Here is a 17,872-nt window from a genome sequence, read left to right as displayed (position 1 = left end):
GCCCGCTCTGCGTATTGCCCAATGAGAGCGACCCTCCGCATTAACGTCACTACCAAACGCCCCCGCACAGTACGGGGTCTGCCAACGACCTTTCCAAAATCTCTCAGGCGCACCGCGCGTGTGGCAAGACACCCCCCCCAACCAACCAATCCCTACGCGGCTCGCCACCCCGAGCACCCGCCCTCCGTCTCTTCATCCAGTACCAACACGAATACTCAACAACGCTCCCGCCCACCGTGCCATAGAGCTAGTACCGCGCCTTACGTTCCCAGCCGACCAATCAAAACTTGTCTTTCCCCAACGCTGCTCACTCATCCTGCCTCTCAACCATTCCCACCGCAGTTCACTGCAGAGTGACATCTCAACTGACCTATGCGTGCTGCCTGCACCACTCGACCGCTTTTCTCCAATCGCTTTCCTTCATTGGAGCATCTCGGCCAATGGAACCCCGCGGAAGGACAATGGACGTAAGAGTCTGCCAATGGAAGGAAGCGCGAGTACGACTGACATCTCCGCGACCAATGACTTTCGAACAGCTTTATGCGGTGCAAAGGCTGGAAGGTTCGCGAAACGCGAACGCTGCGAGCTGAGGAGACTCTAATGGCGGCGACTGGAGCCAACGCCACGCCGCTAGGGAAGCTCCATCCACCCCCACCGCCGGGGAAACCGGGCTACCCGATGCCTCCGCCGGGTCCCCCAGGGCTGGTCCTTCCAGGCCCTCCCCCTCCACCACCCCCAGGCCCGGGCCAGGCCCAAGCCGCTCTGCTAGGCCCCATGGCGGCTGCTGCCTACCCCTTCGCCGCGCTGCCGCCGCCGCCCCCTCCTCCGCCACCGCCCCCGCCGCCACCCCAGCCTCAGCCCCCGCCGCAGCAGCCGCAGCCCCCGCCGCCCCCACCCCCTCCTCCTCCCCCGCAGCAGCAACAGCCGCCACCTCAGGCTGGGGGGCCTCAGCCCCCCCCTCAGTACGGACAATACCGGTACCCGTCGCCGCCGCCGCCCCCACAGGGCCACGAGCAGCAGCCGCCGCCGCCGCAGCAACAGCAGCAGGATGAGAGCGGTCCGGGAGGGGGCAGTAATCACGGTGAGGGGCAGGGTAAAAGGGGGGGACTCGGAAGAGTTGGGTTGGGTGGGGGTCAGTTATATGGATAGGGTTGAGGCAGGGATGTAGAGGAACTATAGGGTAATGGGGGTACGTAGAAGTAGAGTTATGCACAGTAGGGAAGAGATGTGGAAGCTAAAGGGCTGGAGTGGGGGGGGATACACTAATGGGACAGTGCTAAGGGGTGAAGGGGTAGGCTTGGGGCTTCTTGAGGTTAGTTGGTTGTATAGGCTGAGGGGGCAAGTTTGGAGAATGTTGCACTAAAAGCAAAGGAATGGCGGGGGGGCTTGAGATGGTCCATGGAAGTTGAAGGAGCTGAAACTTAGGGGTGGTTATAGTTTTGGCAATTGTGGGATGGGGTAGAAACAGCAATGGGGTAAATTTGGGGTTTAAGGGCTTAGGGAATGGGAGGCTATGAGACTACGTTGTAGGGGTATTTGTGGGAGATGAGGTAGATTTGCGAATGGGAGGAAGCAATGATGTTGGGTGCTCTGGGAGGGGAAAGAGTTTGTGGCAAATAAAGAGTTGGGTGGGATGGGGGTATAATAGGTGTAGGTAGAGAGTAGACTGGGAAAGGGGAAATGAGGCAAGGTTGGAGAAAGGGATTGGAATTGTGCCAAATGTGGGGGTGGGGGCCAGGATGGGGTTGAGGTGGTGGCTGCTCTCTTTTCTGAGGGAGGGAGTGAAAAAGAGAACATTCTTCTTAATTGGGTGGCGAGACCTGGTTGTGGGTAAGAAGGGAATGGAAACCGATCTGGAGGTTGATAACTTAAATGGGGGTTCTAGGTAACACGTGGGCATGTGCTAATCAGGGGAACTTTGGACACAAAATAACTGCAGTCCGTAAGGCACTGAACAGCCTCAGATGTGTGGTATTGGAAGAGACAAGGCCTGGTGTTGTCTGTAGGAGTTAGCAAATACTCATCCAACCAAAATGGAGGTCTCTGTAGGATTGGGAAGAAATGGGGTGCCCTGGTCCCTTTAACTGCCTATTTTTATTAGTCTCTCTCTTTACTTAAATGATTAGGGATAGTTAATCTTTTTAAGTTTCTAATGTTTTCTAGAAGAGCACATTTTGAAAATGTGTTCAAATCATACAACATGCTTTTCTGGTTGTACGTGGGTGAAACCAGTCATAGATCAGCTTCATAAAAAAGGGGGGGGGGGTAACAATTTCCTACACTAGTGTTAAAGGAAAATTGATCTGGTGGTTTAATAGTTTCCCATCACATCATCCAATGTAAATATCCCTAGAATACTTACTGTTGTTACCTTAAGGGATCTTGAAATGTGTGCAGAGCGGCTGAATGTGAAATGGTGCTGTGGGAGGCAGCCATGTTGTTTTGCTGACGGAGATCAGAACTGCAGCGTTCCCTTTAAAAATGGTGGCTGAAGTGACTAGAAAAATGTTAGTTGGATTTGAGAGCAGTTCTTTTGCTTTGGAGTGGTGATCTTGAAGCATCTTCCTGTTTTTCCATTTGTCTTGACTTATGGAGGGGCATAACTTTATTTAGTTGATACCACTGTTCTGTTGAATTTCAGTTTCACTTCTGGTTCTGCCCCTTGCTGGTTTGCAGATAATAAATAAGTCTTAATGTGGCAACGTTGGCTGATTAAATTCTGCCGTTGCTGCTATTATCTATATTACGGTAGCACCCAATGGCCTCAACAGAGATGGCGCTCCCACTGTGCTAGGTGCTGTGCAAACATAGTGATAATAAGAGCTTAAAGGCTAAATAGACAAGGGGTGTGAGGGGAAACAGGCACAGAGAGGTGAAGTGATTTGCCCAAAGTCACATGGCAGGTCAGTGATTAGACTAGAATATAATTTTGGTTCAGTGTGCTACCCACTTGACCTTACTGCCCCTGTGAGCAGCTCTCCTCATCCCAATGAGAGATTTGGTATTGAAAGGAGTATTTCTGATTTAAGGGAATTCTGTGTGCTCAGTGTTGCAGCTATTATGGTTTATGTAAGATGTATGCAGTAAGTCAAATAGTAGAAACACCTTCAAAAATACAAAGTGTGTCTAAAGAAGGATGCTTGCCCTTAGATTTCCCTAATAAGAAGCGGAAGAGAAGCAGATGGAACCAAGACACCATGGAACAGAAGACTGTCATCCCAGGAATGCCCACTGTTATCCCTCCTGGACTCACTCGTGAGCAAGAGAGAGCTTATATAGGTAAATACACGTTCTCCCCTTTTTCCATCTGATCTGCTGTCAGTGGTGTGATCCTGAGACTATTTCTGGTTGCTGAGTGTTTGGAAAGTTAACTGTGTTTTTTCTAGACTTCAGGTTATTGTGGCCTTATTCCATAACTTCAAATCAATAATTCGCACATTTTTGCTCAGTCGTGCACTGTTGCAGCTCCCCTGTCTTGCTTGTGACAGGAGTAGTGTTCTCCACAGGCATGGTGAAAATGGAATGGCTAGAACAGTTTTTGTAGGGGTGGGGTGGTCCTTTCTCTGGGTATATTAGCCCCTATTTTCAACATCTATTTAGTAATCTCATTACAGTCAGTGGGGGCCTCTAGGATTACCTCTCCAGTGGAGAACACTGCCTCCGGTCCCTCTTCAAACTGAATGTATTATGTGGGAAGCAGGTACCTCTTTCACAGCACAGCCTTGCACCAGAAATCCCCTCAAACCTAGTCTCTGACTTGCTTTTAGGCTGCTTAATTTTTAAAAAAGACACCTGTAGAAGTTCAGTTTTTGTGTTCAAGGTGGTATCGGTCATGTTGGTTTTGCTCTGAGGGAAATAGAGAAACTTCGCTTCTGTTCTTTGGCAAGAAATCTAAACCTTCAGTATCTCTTCTAGTTTAGAGCTCTGCTAAATGAGCTCTGTATTCACATGCACACAAACTGCTGGGAAAGGGATACTGCTCAGTCCTGTGGGAATGAAGGGTTTTGAAATGTTAATTGTGAAAACAGGGAATGTCAAAGGTTAAGATTTGTCTTTGGGACTACCCCATTCCAGTATGGGAATAAGAATGTTTAAGTAACTTGGTTTATAAATACAAGGTTTAACGTTAACTTTGCCTTCAATTGCAAACAGTGATGCTAAATTCACTTTTCATGAACTACCAAATATAAACCAGGAGGGTGAAAAAGGGCAAAAAAGTCCTTTTAATGTGTCTGAGACTTTGCATTGTCACATGTAATTCTAGTCCTTGCATTTTACATAAAGCGAGCTCTTCTTCACAAGACAGTGTGATCCAGTTCATCTCCCTGGGATTGAAAATAATCCTTGGTTTCTTTCTTCTGCATAACCACTGAGAATTTTGACTTGCATTGTAACTAGTCTTTTTATTCATCCACAGCAGTGCTGAGAGCTACTTGAGAGCTAAGTTTGTTAATGGTTTGCTGTCAAGGTTGCTAGGTCAATTTCTAGACAGTGTGGGTTTTGCCCTTGATTCTGTCAGTTTCTGTACCAGAAGATCTTCTTTAGGCAGAAATTTAAAGCTGATTTTGATACAGTATCGTAAAACAAACATCTGATATTTAAGAGAAGAGCCAGTTGTTAGCTGCTTTGACATCTGCTGCTCTACAGAGGGAAATGTAGACATGAATAGTCTGACTTCCAGATTTTTTGAAGTTGCTGTTTTGTTACTTGTGTAGAGCCTTATGTGTACATGCTATTTCAGCAACAAAGCTAAGACATGTATCATGCCTCAAAGAGCTTATAATCTGTGCATAACTTAAAACACAGGATACAAGTTCAGAAGAGGGAGACGAGGGATTGAGGAGGAGAGATGTAGGGTTTGGGGGGTAGGCAGAGCTAGAATTGCTTGAAGAACAGTTTAAAGAAGGGAAATGATTGGTAGGCAAGGACAGTGAGCATCCCAGTTTCTCAGAGGCTCTAAATATCATTTGAAAGGAGTTAAAAGTGCAAGACATAGTGCACACAAAACAAAAGCAAGGTTCCTGTGTGAATGACACAATCTTAAACTGGAACCAGCATATAACTACTGCCAATTGGATGAAATAACTGCAGCTCAGAATTCTCAGTCTATGCTAAGGTAAGAAGCAAATGTAACACCAGCACTTTTATTTAAAAATAATAGTAAATGGGGGAGGGATGTTGAGAAGAAATAGTGTGGATCAGATTAGCACCCCTCTCCACCACTTACTATTCAGCTTCTCCAGAAATTAACCAGATCTCATTGCTCAGGGTTCAGAGATTCTGATCTTTCTTCTTTTGTACAGCATCAGGCACCCAGAACAGAATCAAGCTTAGCTGCTTGTACATTTTAGTAATTTATCATCTGACAATTGACCCTGAATCTTTCTGACTTACCTTGTCTGTGACCTATAACGGCAGTAGGCCTTTTGGAGTCTGTACATAGTATGGGTTAGGTAGCATGGTACAGTGCATGCAATTTCTGTATGTTTGTTTTCATTTACCTTAAGGAGTTCTGTTAAGAATAAAGACATGCACCGGTGCATGGCCCATGTGCTTTTGCCTTAGGAAAAGAAATGAGACCTTTTCTAAACTGGTATGTCTGACTTCAGCAACATTAATTCAAGTCACATTTTTAATTGGCTCTGAAATCAGCAGTAAAATTATTTTGGTATTTACAAAAATTGTTACTCTGCTATGAAAAGAAGTAGTCCAGTAGGACAATGGAATTGCTTGCAAAGGCATTTTCCATTAGGCCTGGATCTAATACCAGTTTTAGCGGGTCAGAAAGAGTTTTGGCTTCCAGTGACTTGCTAGTTGTAGTCTCAGGGATCAGACAGTTCTTTCTGCTAACCACATTTCAGTTGAGCACTTTGCTTTCTAATTAATAATCCTCTTTGAAGAAGGCTAGCTAGATGTAAATAAGATCAATGTGAGCCTTTCTGGATTCCTGCTGAACTTAGCTGGCTGACATAACATTGTGCGGGTCTCCTTCGATTTGTTCACAATATCAGTCATCCATTGCAAAGTCTCCCGTTCTTCATGCTTTGATGTTAAGATTTGAAATGTTTTTTGGTAACAATGTCTTTTTTCCATCCTTTTTTCTTTCCTAACCTGGTTTCTTCCAGTGCAACTGCAGATTGAAGACCTGACTCGTAAACTGCGCACAGGAGACCTGGGCATCCCCCCTAACCCAGAGGACAGGTTGGGAAACAGTTTTAACCAGCTGACAGTAACACTTTTACCTTTTTAATACATTTTTTTGGTGGCATCATAATGTGTCAGTTCAATACAATCCTGCTCTAGTCAGATGACTGCAATGCTCTGATGTGACAGTGTTGTGGAGGAGAGCTGGGGTTTTTCTGTTAGGGAAGATGGAATGGAACCAATTCTAGCCCTACAAAAACCACAGGGAAAGGGGTAATAAGGGTATATAATTGTTTTTGTTTTTTATAAGCTTGTAGGTTTAATTAACCTGACTTATTTTAAGGGAAATTAAGGTAGCCAATTAATGTACTTTTTCAGGGTCTGACTTGTGCACGTGCCCAGTATCTAGAGGTCTTTCTCACAGGTTCACCTTGCAAACTTTTAAGCACTTATTTTATTTTATTTTATTTTTGCATCATTGAGTTTGAGCAGCCTGGAAACATACTCTGATCAGCTTGTATGGCAGAGCTTTCTGCTTGGTTGTTGAGGATGATTTTTTAAAAGCCAGATGAGTTTTCTAACCAATTTCTTTGCTGCCAGCTATTGTACAGCATTGGCCAACATCGGGGAATTCTGGGGACTCAAGGTGGTGGGGTAATTCAAGCCTCATTTACTCTTTTTGAAGTGAAAATGTTGCAGTAGGTTTTTGGACAGCTGTGGCTATGTTGGGCTTCAGTGACATTCTGAAAAGTAACAGCATTTAACCGCTTTATTTTTGTAATTGGGTTGTTATCATGGAACAGCAGAGTCTGGTTTGTTTACAGAAGGGGAGTAACCCCCCCCCGCCCCCCAATCTTGCAGCTGGAATTTGTTGTGTTATAGCATTTAGCACAACTGAAGTCATTTTCCTTTTAAAATGGGAGTGAAACCTTCTTTGGCTTGAATTCTACCCAGCTGAAGGTGTATTAGATCAGTAAGATGGTGTCATGGATGTTAAAGCCATTCACTTCTGCATCTTCGTTTAGCCTTGCTAGGAGTCAAATTATTATGCCTTATTTCCTTGCAATAACTCTAGTTTTCTTTAGCGCACAAATTTTGCACTCCCATTGCACTTTTTACATTACAGGGCACCACTGCATAGTGTCTTTTTGACTATTACCTTTAACTGTTATTACAAGTTACTAGTAAACTTTGAAAGGTGATTTTTTTATCCTTTTATTGTCAGGAGGGAATAGATGTAAAGCCTATCCTTTTTCCCTTGCTCTTGGTTTTTAAGATTGAGTTGGGGCAGTTGGTCGTAATTTGACTGACAGATTGACATTTCTTATGTGAACAATAACCCAGACTGATGAGGGGAGAGTTATTGGTGTCTTAATTTTTTCCTGTGAAGGTGAGGCATTGCTGTAACAGCCTTTAACATTTTTAATGATCAGTTTAGCAAAAGAATCCAAAGCCAGAGTCGTCTGATCTGTCAAATATCAAACTTGTTAGTGGTTTAAAAAAAACAATTTATTGGAGTTTCTGATTCAGTTACAGAAGAGTCTAACTCTTAATTGCTCCTCAGCAGTTCAACAGAATCAAATGCATGAAATGACTGTCTTAGCATTAATTTCTGAAGGTGTAATATCAAGTTAAGCCATTTAATAATTCTTTGTACCTTGAATTCTTTAAAATGTGTTTCTAAACCACATACTAGCTAACATGAGTTTAAGATGCTTAGTAAAAACAAGCTGGGAGGGTGATACCTTGTATTTTTGTTTTGCTCTCTCTGCTATTGGACTGTGTTACATTTATTCAAATCCTAGAAATGGAGGTGTAATTTAGACATGATTAGTCCTGATCAAACCTGACCTTTTATTCCATGTGTTGATGGTTCACTTTAGGCTCAGAAGACAGTGGGATCAACTGATTTTAATCCTTGCTCTAACCCGCTAGAAAAAGTTTCTCTTAACCTAAAACAAAGGTGTAGGTTTCTGATTACTTCCGGGATGTATTTTTTTTAATAACCTGATCCACATAATCTCTTCCCTTCTTGCAGCTAATCCTAAATTTTCCTTCATGTTTTTAAAAAAGGTCCATAACTTAATCAAATTTCTAGGAGTGTGGCTTTTTTCTTACCGCAAACACAGCTGTGGTAAATCAAACTGACTCTTTTATTTTAGCTTTACAACATTTGCTGTTAAAACAAAAACAAAAAAATTCAGCTTTCTGGGCATCTAAACCCTGTGGAGAAAACAGGGTTCTCCATAGAGGTTTACAGCTCCAAACTGTGGACCAAGAGAAGGCGGTTTGACCCAGCCTTTAAGCCTTAACACAGAAAACAGGTTGAGAGTCGGCCTTGAAGCTGCCAGCACAATGATGGAAAAGCCAGGACAGAAGCCATGACCATCTCTCTACACTGGGGCAGTGAACTAGAGTTAATGGGTGTTGCCAGCAGGATTAGTCACCTTTGATAAAAGACTAATCTCTTTTGTTACTCTGTTATGGTGTTAAAAGTCCACATTTAACCTGCATTACCTCCTGCGTTAAGAGTCTCTCTAAACTCATGGCTGCATTGCCTAGTGAAGCTGGAAAGTTTGTTCTCTGTGCGAATTAACTCTCTCCACCTTCCCCTTTAAAATACATGAGCACACTTGTGGCAGAGTTGCTGTCATTGTCGCTGTTTCCAGCCTTGCTACCCCTATAAAGCACCTCATTTTCCCCCTTCCTCGTGGCATACAGTGTTTTGCTGCAACCTCCTTATCCAGGTAGCAATAAGACAGGCATGAATGAACTTACACCTTCCTTTCCTGTGGTCTTAATAGCACATTTAGCTCTGATTTGCCTAAATTATGCTAGGGTTCAGGGGAAGCTGTACTTGTAAGTGGCCACTTGGGTTTGACCACAGGAAGAATAACCATGGGTGTTTTCTGCAGGTCCCCTTCCCCTGAGCCCATTTACAATAGCGAGGGGAAGCGCCTGAATACCCGTGAGTTCCGTACCCGCAAGAAGCTGGAGGAGGAGAGGCATAACCTCATCACAGAGATGGTGGCCCTCAACCCGGACTTCAAGCCACCAGCTGATTACAAGTAAGTGGAGGGAGAAGATCCTGCCAAATGTTATGGGTAGGCCTTTGCACTGTCATTCCTGGATGGTTTCATCCTGTTCCAAAATCCACGTTTGAATATTGCCCTATTACAGATGGTCTCAGCTTCCTCTGCACAAGTGCTGCTGCGTAAATAGCTCTTTGGGATCTGCCTACAAAGCAAGTCACCAACTGGTTGATCACGATCAACTGGTCGATCCTGGGGACTCCCCCAGTTGATTGTGATCTCTGGTGGTGTAGTGGGGCTGCCATTAGGCTTGCTCCCTGCCTGTACCGGCCCCACGCTGCTCCCAGAAGCAGCCAGCACATCATTGGGGGGAAGGGGTCTTGGTGCACTGCTCCTGCCTGCCAGCACTGCCCCCGCAGCTCCCATTAGCCAGGTTCGGGGAGCTGTAGCTAATGGAAGCTGAGGGAGTGGTGCTGGCAGAGAGGGGCAGCGTGCGGTGCCCCATGCTTTTCCCCACCACCACCACACACATACAGGGGCACATCCGCCCTTTCCAGGAGCGGCGTGTGGCTGGGACAGGCAGGAAGCCTGCCTTCACCTCGCTTCACTGACAACCGGGAGCCACCTGCGGTAAGTGCTGCCCGGTGGGAGGCTGCACCCCAGCTCCCTCCCAGAGCCAGCACCCCAACCCCCTCCTGCACCCCAAATCCCTGCCCCAGGCTTAGCCCGGAGCCCCATCCCACCCTGCAAACCCCTCGGTCCCAGCCCAGAAGCCAAACCCCTGCCCCAGCCAGGTGAGAGTGAGTACAGGTGGGGGAGAGCGATGGGGAGATGGAGTGAGTGGGGTGGGGCTTTTGGGGAAGTGGAGGGACCTTGTGGGAGGGGCGGGGTAGATCCTGGATTGTCCTTAAATTCAAAAAGTGATTTGGGGCTTAAAAGAGTTGGAGACCAGTGCTATAAAGCATATAGCCACTGTGTTTCCCTGGACTACCAATGCATTCTAAACTGGGGAAAGAGTTCTGATCTCAGCTGGCTCAGGTTCCTTGTGGATGTATGTATTGGCTAGCTAAGTGCATGTTTTGATGTTCACTTTTTGATGTTTTCAGACCTCCAGCGACCCGAGTGAGTGATAAGGTGATGATCCCACAGGATGAATATCCTGAGATTAACTTTGTGGGGCTTCTGATTGGACCCAGGTGAGATGCTACTCCTCTCTGTGAAATGAGGGCAGTTCAGAGGTGATCAAATTTGGAGTCCAGGAGTTTGGCAGTAGTGGACAGTGCTGGCTTACTTGCTTATGCTTGAGAGATGGTGCTGGAAAAAGCACATCAGGACTCTAGCAGGTAGCTGGTGTGACATCAAGACCAGAGAGGAATTGTCAGCCTTTAAAATGATTCAAAGCATGTCTTTTTGAGAGCCAAGCTGAATGTACTGTGGGATTTTAAAGGCAAAACACTCAAAGTAGCTTTACTGCCTTGCAGCCCGCTGGGCGCTTGGAAGCTATTCCCGTTCTTGTCTCTACCCTGCAAGCCCCAGTATATTTATGTAGAACTTCGTGGCACTGAAACTACTACCTGTCATGTTATCTTCTCACAGGACATCCTTGATAGCATGCCTGACAGTGTGTTTATGCCTTCACTGGCAATGCAGAAATATTCCTGTGTTTGAGGAGTGTGTGCTTGGCATTGACCTAGTGCTGGATCTGTGCTGGGAATTTACACCAGCATAGCTGCATCTCTCAGGAGTATGAAAACTCCATACCCCTGAGAGATGTGGTTATGCTGACCTTACCCCTGTTGTAGACAGCTCTGGGTTAACGGAAGAATTCTTCCAGTGACCTAGCTAACACCTTTCTGGAAGGTGGATTACCTATGCCAACAGGAGACTGCCTCCTGTTGGTGTAAGTAGTGTCTGTACCAAAGTGCTACAGCTGCAGTTGTGCAGCACTAATAGTTTAAGTGTAGACCTACCCCTAGAAGTGTTCTAACTAGGGTGTTGATTGGGGTAAAACTGGCATCACATGAAGAGGAGTACTTGGGGTAGTGATACAGTCACATTGTGGGGGAGTGGAGAAATCCCCCAGTTTGCATGGGAAAAACAAAACCATTTGTTCTACAGAGGTAATACACTGAAGAATATTGAGAAGGAATGCAATGCCAAGATCATGATCCGGGGCAAGGGGTCGGTGAAGGAAGGGAAGGTGGGCCGAAAAGATGGCCAGATGCTGCCTGGAGAAGATGAGCCTCTTCACGCTCTGGTCACTGCCAACACCATGGAGAATGTGAAGAAGGCTGTGGAACAGGTATAAATGCAAAGCTCAGGGTGATCAAACTGAAAACATCTGGGGGAGTCAGTCTCAGCTATGGTAAAAGATCACATCATGGAAACTCAACTCCAGCTTGCCTCCTGCACTGTAATCCATTGCCAGCCTCTTGCTCTGCATACTACTGTTATTCTTTTAAAGAGTCACGGTGATGAAATAAATAAGACCTGTCTGGGCACTTCGGAGGAAGATTCAATCTCAGCACTCCACTCATAAGAGCGATATGGAGGGACATAGGAAAGGAACTGGAATGAGGGGGCTGGCTTTATCATTGACCTGCAGGGAAGCTGGAATTCTAACTGTGGTGTAGACCTGAGTTTGGGAGCTGAATTTCTCCAGGGCAGATAAGGGTTTGAGCTTGATACGACTAAGCAACGTGTCTCTTCCAGATCCGGAATATTCTGAAGCAAGGCATTGAAACACCAGAGGACCAGAACGACTTGCGGAAGATGCAGCTGCGTGAGCTGGCCCGGCTTAATGGGACTCTGCGGGAAGATGACAACAGGTAAGTACCTGCCTGTTGGAAGTACCAAAGTTAGTGCAGCTGCATATGTTTGCTGCTGCTTGCGTGTCAAGCTGATCTAATTCTGCTTTGTTATCCCTTAGAATCCTGCGGCCTTGGCAAAGCGCGGAGACCCGCAGCATCACCAACACCACTGTGTGTACCAAATGCGGAGGAGCTGGACACATTGCCTCTGACTGCAAGTTCTCTAGGTAAATCTCACAGGCCAGCTTGTTTAAGCAATCTTCTGTCAGCTGTGCCTGCTCATCATTTGTGTCAGTAGATGGGCTCTGTGGTTGGACTGCTATAGCCTTCCAGAAGGGCGTCTTGGCAGCCAGTTGCAGCAGACCATCCTGCTAGTCCTAGGAAATCCATGTACTATCCAGCACAGAAGCACTTGACAAATCAGTCTTCCTCTGAGCACAATATCCAGGGAAGGGGTAGGATTTAGCAAATATTTGGCTTGGAAATGAATCCCATACAATACCTAATGGTGATTAGAAATGGGGGTCCAAACCAGCCTCTGATTGGGATGAAGGAACTTTTCCCTGGGATAGGTTATTCCTTAACTGTAAGGTTTCTGGTACGTTTCCTTTGAAGCAGCAGCTAGTGGCTGATGCTGGAGATGGGGCTAGATGGAGGCACTGGCCTAATCCATGGTAGCAGTTTTCTGTATTCATTTAGCTTGATAGTTTGCTCCATATGAAGCCGAGGAGATGAATGATGTAGCTTTGGATCCATCTGTCCTGCACAGTGGACTCTGCTCCCCTCCCATAGCACTGGTATCTGGTGTGTGTGGCTTAGAGCAGTGGTTTTCAATCTCTGGTCTACAGACTATCTAAGAGGTCTGCAAAAGGTGACTCTAATAATAATAATAATAAATTTAAAAAAAAAATCCAGATCCTAGGAAAGGCATTCTGTTTTTCTGATAAATCAAAAGTATGTGAATGCCCCCATCTACAGGTCAAACCCCCAAATTGTTGTCATTACCATAGAAGCCCACAGTTTAGCACCCTTTCTTACGCTGCATCAAATGTCGTGCCAAGCACGTGCAACTTTTATAGTTTTCAGTCTAACTGAACAGAACTAAACTAACTTCTGTGGTAGTGGTCTGTGGACCACAGGTTGAATTTCCAAAGGGGTCTGCACCTCCATTTGAAATTTTTAGGGGTCCGCAAACAAAAAAAGGTTGAAAACCACAGGCTTAGTGGCATATGACTTTGCTTCCAGACCTGGTGATCCTCAGTCTGCTCAGGACAAAGCCCGCATGGACAAAGAATACCTGTCCCTGATGGCAGAGTTGGGAGAAGCGCCAGTCCCGGCATCTGTGGGATCTTCCTCTGGCCCCACCAATACACCTCTGTCAAGCGGGCCCAGACCCTCGGGACCAGGAAACAACCCGCCGCCTCCTGTGAGTGATTGGGCCTTTTCACCTGGTAGTGTTTGCTTGAAAGGAAACACCTTACAATAGGCCCCTTTTCTCCGTCCGCATGGACTGTGGTGTCAGTCCCACAGCTTTTCAGTGGTGGTGACAGGAATCAGTCCGTCCTGTCCCCCACCCCCCCACCCCTTTTTTTTTTGAATGGCTCATAGGGAGAGAAACAACTGTGCAGTCAGCTCTGGGTTTTGTCCTACTTTGGGGTGCCCCAAACCATGTTGAGGGGTTTGGAAATTCTCATGTAGAGAGAATGAAAACGTTGGGATTGTTCATTTACAGATCTATGTTCTCTGAATGACCTAGAGAAGGGAAATCAGGAGCTTCAGTTCTCCGTATCTCGCAGTACAAGCACAAGGGAATGTTGAGTGAAATTGAAAGGTGGCAATTTCAAAACGAGTGACACATACTTTTCCACACTACACATAATTGCCCTAATATTGAGGCCAAAAAGTTAGCTAGATTCAAAAAGGATTGGATGCTTCTACAGACATCAAGAATATCCAGAGCTACAGTAGTCAATGTTAACAAGCTTTGGTAGGGGTGTTACACCACCTGTTTTGGAGCTTACAGCAGTCTGTTACTGGTAAGGAACAGGGTGAGAGCTAATTTCAGGCAGGTTATCCCACATCTGCCTGATGCAGGGTGTGGTTTCTTGCACCTTTCTCTGAAGCATCTGGCTCTGGCCACTATCAGACAGGATATCACACTAGATGGACCCTCCAAGTCTGGTCCTGTCCTGTAGTTCCCGTAATACGACAGTTAATAGTTAGCAGTCTGGTTCCACCTTTCCCCTCTGAAGTACGTGATAAGATGGCTTTGATTGTATTTAAAGCCAGGTCTGAATAGCTCCTTTCTCACCCCCACTCTAGAACCGTCCTCCATGGATGAACTCTGGCCCCTCTGATAACCGGCCCTACCATGGCATGCATGGAGGACCTGGGGGTCCAGGTGGGCCTCACAACTTCCACCACCCCATGCCCAACATGGGTGGGCATGGTGGCCATCCAATGCAGCACAATCCCAATGGCCCACCACCCTGGATGCAGCCACATCATCCACCCATGAACCAGGGGCCACATCCTCCAGGTCACCCAGGCCCCCACCACATGGGTAAGTACATTCCAAGGCACTGGGGATACTTGGGGGTTGGCTTGGGTGGGGACTGCTGTTGAGGTTTGGCCATGGGGGAGTGCTCCGTAGTTGTGATGCACTCCACTAATCAGCATGCTCCCTCTCAAAACAGAAGGGTTTATCCTTACATCTTCCAGTTTAGGCTACAGCAATGATACTCAGACCTCAGTGGTTCAGGAGCCAGGTTAGTGATCAGCATTACCCAAAAGAGCCACAGCAATGTGAATGACGGGAGAAATGTTTAGTGTTTACACATACTCTCACACTCACTCTCTCTCTCTCTCACAGCAAATACGTTAATAACTTAGTGCAAGTCAGTAACTCTATTGCTTATTAACCTAGTAAAAGCATCCTGATTGGTGGTTAATGGTTGTTGTTTAAATCAGTGTTTTAATTTCGTGCTGCAAAGAGCTGCAGAAGACCCATTAAAGAGCCACTTGAGACTGGAGAGCCACAATTTAAGTATCACTGGGCTATGGTGTCTGCGTGGGCTTTTGTCTGTGAACTATTGGGCTATTGGCTAACGGGTAGGCTTGTTGGGGGGAGAATCTCCTAGTCTCATTAACTGGCACTAAGGCTACGGTCTTTCATTCCCTCAAGATCAGTACCTGGGAAATACGCCTGTGGGCTCTGGGGTCTATCGCCTACATCAAGGAAAAGGTGAGTGTCTTGTGTCACGAGCCCTTAACCAAGTCATGATTCAGTGTCGCCTCGATGCCCAGCCCCTAATCGGCCGCCCCTCTCCCTTGCAGGTATGATGCCGCCGCCGATGGGTATGATGGCCCCGCCGCCCCCTCCGCCCAGTGGTCAGCCTCCCCCGCCTCCCTCTGGTCCTCTCCCCCCATGGCAGCAGCAGCAGCAGCAGCCTCCGCCGCCACCTCCCAGCAGCAGTATGGCGTCCAGTACTCCCTTGCCATGGCAGCAAAGTGAGTAAGAGCAATTCTCTTACCTTTATCCCCATCCCGCATGCGTGCGAGAAAGGGACGCTACCCCACTCACCCATATGGTTACATGGGTGTAGAAGGAGGGGTAGGGGAGGTGGGAGCACGGCAGCATGTTTGCAGAGGCTGTGGTGGTATAACTTCCCCATCCCCATTGCTGCTCTCCGCTGCCCATTGGCAGGGAAACACTGTCATAGCAGTTAGTTCCCCCGGCTGCTTTTGGGAGCTGCACTCCTGCACCCCACTTGCTCAGCTGTGCCAAAGCAGAGATGGAAATAGCTCTCTGCACGTAGAGTTCTCCATATGACTCCCTTGCCCTGACTGATGCCAGAGAATGCTCCCTACACTCCCAGGACCAGTAGTGCCCTCTGTGCATGTGGTGAGCCTGCATCCCATGACAGTCCAGTCCCTTTAGCGAGGCTGACACTTCCCTTACCTGCAATTACTCTGAGCTTCACCCCTGATCCTGTCAAGTGACCTTGTTCTTCTTTAAATTCCAGATACGACGACCACCACCACCACGAGCGCTGGCACCGGGTCCATCCCGCCATGGCAGCAGCAGGGGGCTGCGGTGGCGGCTTCTACGGGGGCCCCGCAGATGCAAGGCAACCCCTCCATGGTCCCTTTGCCTCCAGGGGTCCAGCCTCCGCTGCCGCCCGGGGCCCCGCCGCCTCCGCCGCCGCCGCCGCCTGGCTCCGCGGGCATGATGTACGCCCCGCCCCCTCCCCCGCCCCCCATGGACCCTTCTAATTTCGTCACCATGATGGGGATGGGGGTGCCGGCCTTGCCACCATTCGGCATGCCCCCCGCGCCTCCGCCACCCCCACCACAGAACTGAAGGATGGATTTTTTTTCTATTCAATTGTCTCATAAAATGCTGAATCTCACCTTATGGAGCCAGGAATCGGAGGGGAGAGGCACGTGAAGCCAGGCTGCTGGGAACGTGCCAGAGATGACATCTCACACCCTCCTCCTTACTCTATTCAGAATGAAGGCTCGGGACTTTGTCATGTCCGATTCCTGTCCGACTGGTGTGTTTGGGTAGCAGAATCCACACTAGCTCTCAGGGCACTGTAGCACAGAGTCTCTCTTCTGAAGCAGGGGCTGCCGGGGCTCCCACAGTGAGATTGGAGGACTCTGGGAATGCAGTGAGGACACTCCCTCAGCAGGAACCTGCCTGTAGTTGGCTGGTGGCCATGTTGGGAGAAAGGACAGTTCTGTGAAGCGACGCAACTCTTCCCTTGAAGAACGCAGTCGGAATGCTGGCTCCATATTGTGAACCTGTTTGTTACTTTATTTTCCCCTCTCTCTCTCTCTCTCTCTCTCTCTCTCTCACTCTCTCTGCGACTTAGATTTTAAATCCATCTGAGGAGAATAATGCTCTGAGTCTAGACACTTTCCAGCACTGCTAGTGCCTGTAGGTTGGAATGCGAGCAAGGGGCAAGCAAATGGATTTTAGAGATCTCCTTGGACATGACTTCATACCAGAGGAAAGAGGCAGGAAAGTACCATAGCTGATCTTTGGGCCTTATGAACCCCAGCTGTAATACACCCCAAGTCAGGGCTTTGGCTTGGTGAGGGTTGTTTCTGTCAAGGGATAACTATACCAGACAATAGTGGTAAGCATGCTGGAGGGGTGGGTCCATTGTCCTCTTAACTGGGTATTGGAATGCCCCATAGGGGGCAGTAGCGAGTTGTTAGTGGTTAATTGGGTAGTTAAGAGGTTTCAGTAGGCACTGAGAAGGCCCTGCTACTGCATACACTCAAGGTCCATTTGCTTTTCTCTTGCCATGTGCCTAGAATCTTTTAACATCTGAATGTTTTGTGGTCTGGGGTCCCTTTGCCCCCCAAATTGGAGCAATTTCTGTTGACGATAATGTGTAAAATGCTCTTCCGTTCAGTCACCCGCAGCCATTTCTTACTGCTTTTTTTGTGTATGAATAAAACTGCATTAAGAGGGGAGGTTCCAATGAATAAAAGCAGTTTTTTAATAAAGGCCTAATTAATTCTGTGGACTTGGATGAGGGAGCCCATAACCATTTGCTACCAACATGTGGTGCTGTGCTCTACTGTAGGAGTTGGGCTATATTTCTTAAAGGCAGGGTTTGGGGGTATGATCCCAAGCACACTTGCATGGAAAGTGTGTGCTCCTGGAAGCTCAGCTCTTGAGGCCTTCAGCCTTACAAACAGGGTCCTTGCTGCAATGGGAGGTCAGTGCCACAGCAGTAATCCAACTGCAGGATATTTCTGACGCCCCTGTTGGTGGGACAGGGTTGGGAGGGCTGCCTGATCTGCTGTCATATTGTGTGACCCATTAAAGGGGTCACTGGCTCAATTAACATTCATGTTCTGTAGAGCTAT

The 17,872-nt window shown here is 47.3% G+C and overlaps 1 protein-coding gene across 6 annotated transcripts; it reads left to right on the top strand.

The window, feature by feature from the left end:
• Positions 1 to 520: 520 nt before the first annotated feature.
• SF1 (splicing factor 1) lies at positions 521 to 17,506 on the top strand. Of its 6 annotated transcripts, none has more exons than XM_073352014.1 (13): positions 521 to 1,081; positions 3,151 to 3,279; positions 6,126 to 6,201; positions 9,060 to 9,212; positions 10,283 to 10,372; positions 11,295 to 11,478; positions 11,889 to 12,004; positions 12,106 to 12,213; positions 13,232 to 13,412; positions 14,309 to 14,549; positions 15,176 to 15,230; positions 15,323 to 15,496; positions 16,012 to 16,408. In XM_073352014.1, exons 1-13 carry the CDS (start codon positions 541 to 543, stop codon positions 16,259 to 16,261), a joined length of 2,298 nt encoding a protein of 765 aa, XP_073208115.1. In that variant the 5' UTR covers positions 521 to 540; the 3' UTR covers positions 16,262 to 16,408. The 6 variants fall into 6 exon arrangements, with proteins under 6 accessions (XP_073208115.1, XP_073208114.1, XP_073208113.1 ...); XM_073352013.1 differs by having other exon boundaries at positions 15,171 to 15,230; positions 15,323 to 15,500; XM_073352012.1 differs by having other exon boundaries at positions 522 to 1,081; positions 15,171 to 15,230; positions 16,012 to 17,506.
• The last annotated feature ends 366 nt before the right edge of the window (positions 17,507 to 17,872 follow it).

This window comes from Lepidochelys kempii, chromosome 7 (assembly GCF_965140265.1).
Source record: "Lepidochelys kempii isolate rLepKem1 chromosome 7, rLepKem1.hap2, whole genome shotgun sequence".
Taxonomy (NCBI): Eukaryota; Metazoa; Chordata; order Testudines; family Cheloniidae; genus Lepidochelys; species Lepidochelys kempii.
This window is presented reverse-complemented; position numbering and strand designations above follow the sequence as displayed.